The 2,825-nt window shown below is 32.3% G+C and overlaps 1 protein-coding gene across 2 annotated transcripts; it reads left to right on the top strand.

Moving 5' to 3' along the window:
* The first annotated feature begins 214 nt into the window (after positions 1-214).
* LOC127951200 (polymeric immunoglobulin receptor) lies at positions 215-2,051 on the top strand. Of its 2 annotated transcripts, none has more exons than XM_052548983.1 (5): positions 215-391; positions 569-883; positions 1,006-1,311; positions 1,420-1,452; positions 1,807-2,051. In XM_052548983.1, the coding sequence occupies exons 1-4, from the start codon at positions 310-312 to the stop codon at positions 1,422-1,424; spliced, it is 708 nt and encodes a 235-aa protein (XP_052404943.1). In that variant the 5' UTR covers positions 215-309; the 3' UTR covers positions 1,425-1,452; positions 1,807-2,051. The 2 variants fall into 2 exon arrangements, with proteins under 2 accessions (XP_052404943.1, XP_052404942.1); XM_052548982.1 differs by having other exon boundaries at positions 217-391; positions 1,416-1,452.
* Positions 2,052-2,825: the final 774 nt, after the last annotated feature.

Here is a 2,825-nt window from a genome sequence, read left to right as displayed (position 1 = left end):
ACCAAAGATTTTCTCTTTCATCTAAGTAAGATAATAAGGGTTTTACAGTGACGTGAAAGTACATTGATTGGCAAAACACGTCATTTGAAACTCCGCCAACTACCATTTTAAAAAGCTGTGTAAAAGAGTTTACATATTACTCTATGAAAATGCAGTTCTTGAGCGACCGCCCTTGTGTCTAGTTCCTATAACTTAGTTCCTATAAATACACAGTGCAAACATGATATAAGACAGAAGTTGACCTGTTACAGTATACTGCTGTATCTCAGAGAAAACCTCAAACAGGAAACATCAGTAAAGAGAAAAGATATGGTCTCCTACGCAAAGACAAACATATTTTACATTTCAGTCGGATTTTGGCTCAGTTCAGTCGGATTTTGGCTCAGTTTAGGTGAGAGAATGATATTGTGCTGTGTTTGTTTGGAATGGATCCTGTTCATCATTTTTTTAAATGACAAATTATGTGCTGTTCATTGTGTTTTAATGTGTTTTATGTAAAGACAACTAATTAAGAAGTGATTTAATATTAATCCTGAACATAACAATGGTTTGTGTGTTGTTTGTTTAGGTGTTGAAAGCTACAGCGGTGGGCCAAACCATACATTAACTATTTATCCTGGAGGATCTGTCACCATCCCATGTTATTATGACAAGAAATACACACAGCAGAAGAAATCCTGGTACTCAGAGATTGATCAAACACACACATACACAAACACAACAGAGCAGAATCTGTCAGTAATTGATCATCCTGATCAGAGTCTCTTTACTGTGACTATGAGAAACCTGCAGAACAAACACAATGGAGATTATTATTGTGTTGTGGAGACTAGAGAACAACCATCGAATACCATATATGAGCTTTATCTCAAGATTCAGTCTGGTAAGACATTTTGTAATTGTTTTAATCAAATTCTAATGTCAAATTCTCTGACCTTACACATGAATTTTATAATCACATATAAATGTGTGTGTGTGTGTGTGTGTGTGTGTGTGTGTGTTCAGCTCCCGATGTATCTTTGATGAACAGCAGTGTCTCTGGACATGAAGGTGGTGATATCAGTGTTCAGTGTCTCTACAGTTCTGGATATCAGAATAAAGTCAAACAGTGGTGCAGATATAAAGATCAGAGCTGTTACACAGTGGGGAGGACTGACACATCCCAGAATTCATCAGTGCAGATCAGAGATGATGATGGGAGAAGATCCTTCACTGTGCTGATGACTGGACTGAGACGGACTGATTCTGGCTGGTACTTCTGCTCTGTAGGAGATGCAATGAATCCTGTTTATCTCACAGTAATAGAAGAAGGTAAAACTTATTTAAAAACGATTTTCAAATAGTGAATAATCAATCCATTATCAATACTATAAAATTTCTGCTTTTAGAAAAATAATCTATTTTTATTTTGACAGAAAGTGTGAACACAGACATCAGCGCTGAGAAGGACAGGTTAGTATTAACAAATTCCCATGAGTGTGATTTATTCTTTAGCAACATCTAAACTTCGGTTGTCTTTAATGACCCATAATATATTATTCTAGTCTTTGTGCAAAATGACAAAATATATTAATCCAAATTTCTAAAAAGACATACACATCCCACAAACCCAAAAAAGGGCTAAGGTGCAGGAAAAAATGGAAAGCAAAAAAAGCAAATGAATTGTTTGCACACTGATGCAACTTCTCCAAAAAGATTTTCAATAAAATATATGAAAACAAATATTTTCTGGAATGGAAGGTGTAGAAACATGTTCAGTTCTAATATTTGCCTAATGATTGTGTGCTGTTGTATTCTATTTTTCAGATGGCGTTTCTGTCTGTCCACATCAAACTGAAAGATGAGATGATTAGAAAAGCATTGATAAAAAGAATTATGTTCTGCTCTTCTGTGTATGTGTGCATGCATTAGATGTCTAGATTTTCTAAACACTTAGTTAAATGTATTTAAATATGATTTTATTTTATTCAGGCAACATACAAATGAGTAATATAGCAATATATTTTCTTTCTTTTTTTTCTTGGGTTTGATCTCGATTCAGTATCAATTAATGTATGTTAAAAAAAATGTAAAAAAAAAGTTATAAAAATCTTTTGTTGGATCCAGTTTAATGTGTTTTTTTAAGCACCATTTTAAACTTGGTTTAAATTCAGTTATTTGCTTGCTTTCATTGTGTGTAATTATGCAAGTTTTATTAAAAAAGGATGTAGGCCTAATTTATAAACTTTTTTTAATTTCTCACAGAGTTAAATCATGTTCAAATATTTATACAAATGAAGAACTTAAGCAAGTATGCAAATTAAGCAAGTATGCCCTGCAATATTCTAGATATAATTAAAGTGCCATACAGGTAGCCGACCAAATGAGTAAACAAAGGCATTACAAATGAAAATTATTATTATTATTATCTCTGACCACAAAATTGCCTCTTTGCATTGGAATTTAAAACACTTTTCTCTATTTTAACCTTAAATGCTACACTAATTGTAATAGAAATAATAGATATAATAGAAAAATATATACAACACTTATTCAACTGAAAAAAGTTGCTAAGCTGTATGATTTTATATGTTACCTCTCCATCACTCTCCAGGATAAAATGATACTGTAAATGTTATGGACATTATATAGTAATAATAATTTAATAGTAATAATTTTTTAAACTATTACTAGGGGAAAAACACATTTGAGTAATGATGATGATGCGTAGTTTGAAAAGTTACTTTATGTTGGTATTATCTCGTCTTCTCATCAGTGCTGTTTAAAATACAGATGATGTCTGTATTTTATCTCCTACACTGCACTTTAAAATAGCATTCTGACTA

Source organism: Carassius gibelio, chromosome B2 (assembly GCF_023724105.1).
Source record: "Carassius gibelio isolate Cgi1373 ecotype wild population from Czech Republic chromosome B2, carGib1.2-hapl.c, whole genome shotgun sequence".
Classification (NCBI taxonomy): Eukaryota; Metazoa; Chordata; class Actinopteri; order Cypriniformes; family Cyprinidae; genus Carassius; species Carassius gibelio.
Note: the sequence above shows the minus strand (reverse complement) of the source record. Positions and strands in the feature narration are given on the sequence as shown.

What these genes read in the sequence shown, in the direction of transcription:
- LOC127951200 (XM_052548982.1), top strand. Translation starts at nt 310, where the DNA reads ATGGTCTCCTACGCAAAGACAAACATATTTTACATTTCAGTCGGATTT. An exon ending in TTATCTCAAGATTCAGTCTG is followed by an intron (nt 884 to 1,005) that starts GTAAGACATTTT and finishes GTGTGTGTTCAG; the next exon opens with CTCCCGATGTATCTTTGATG. An exon ending in TCTCACAGTAATAGAAGAAG is followed by an intron (nt 1,312 to 1,415) that starts GTAAAACTTATT and finishes TTATTTTGACAG; the next exon opens with AAAGTGTGAACACAGACATC.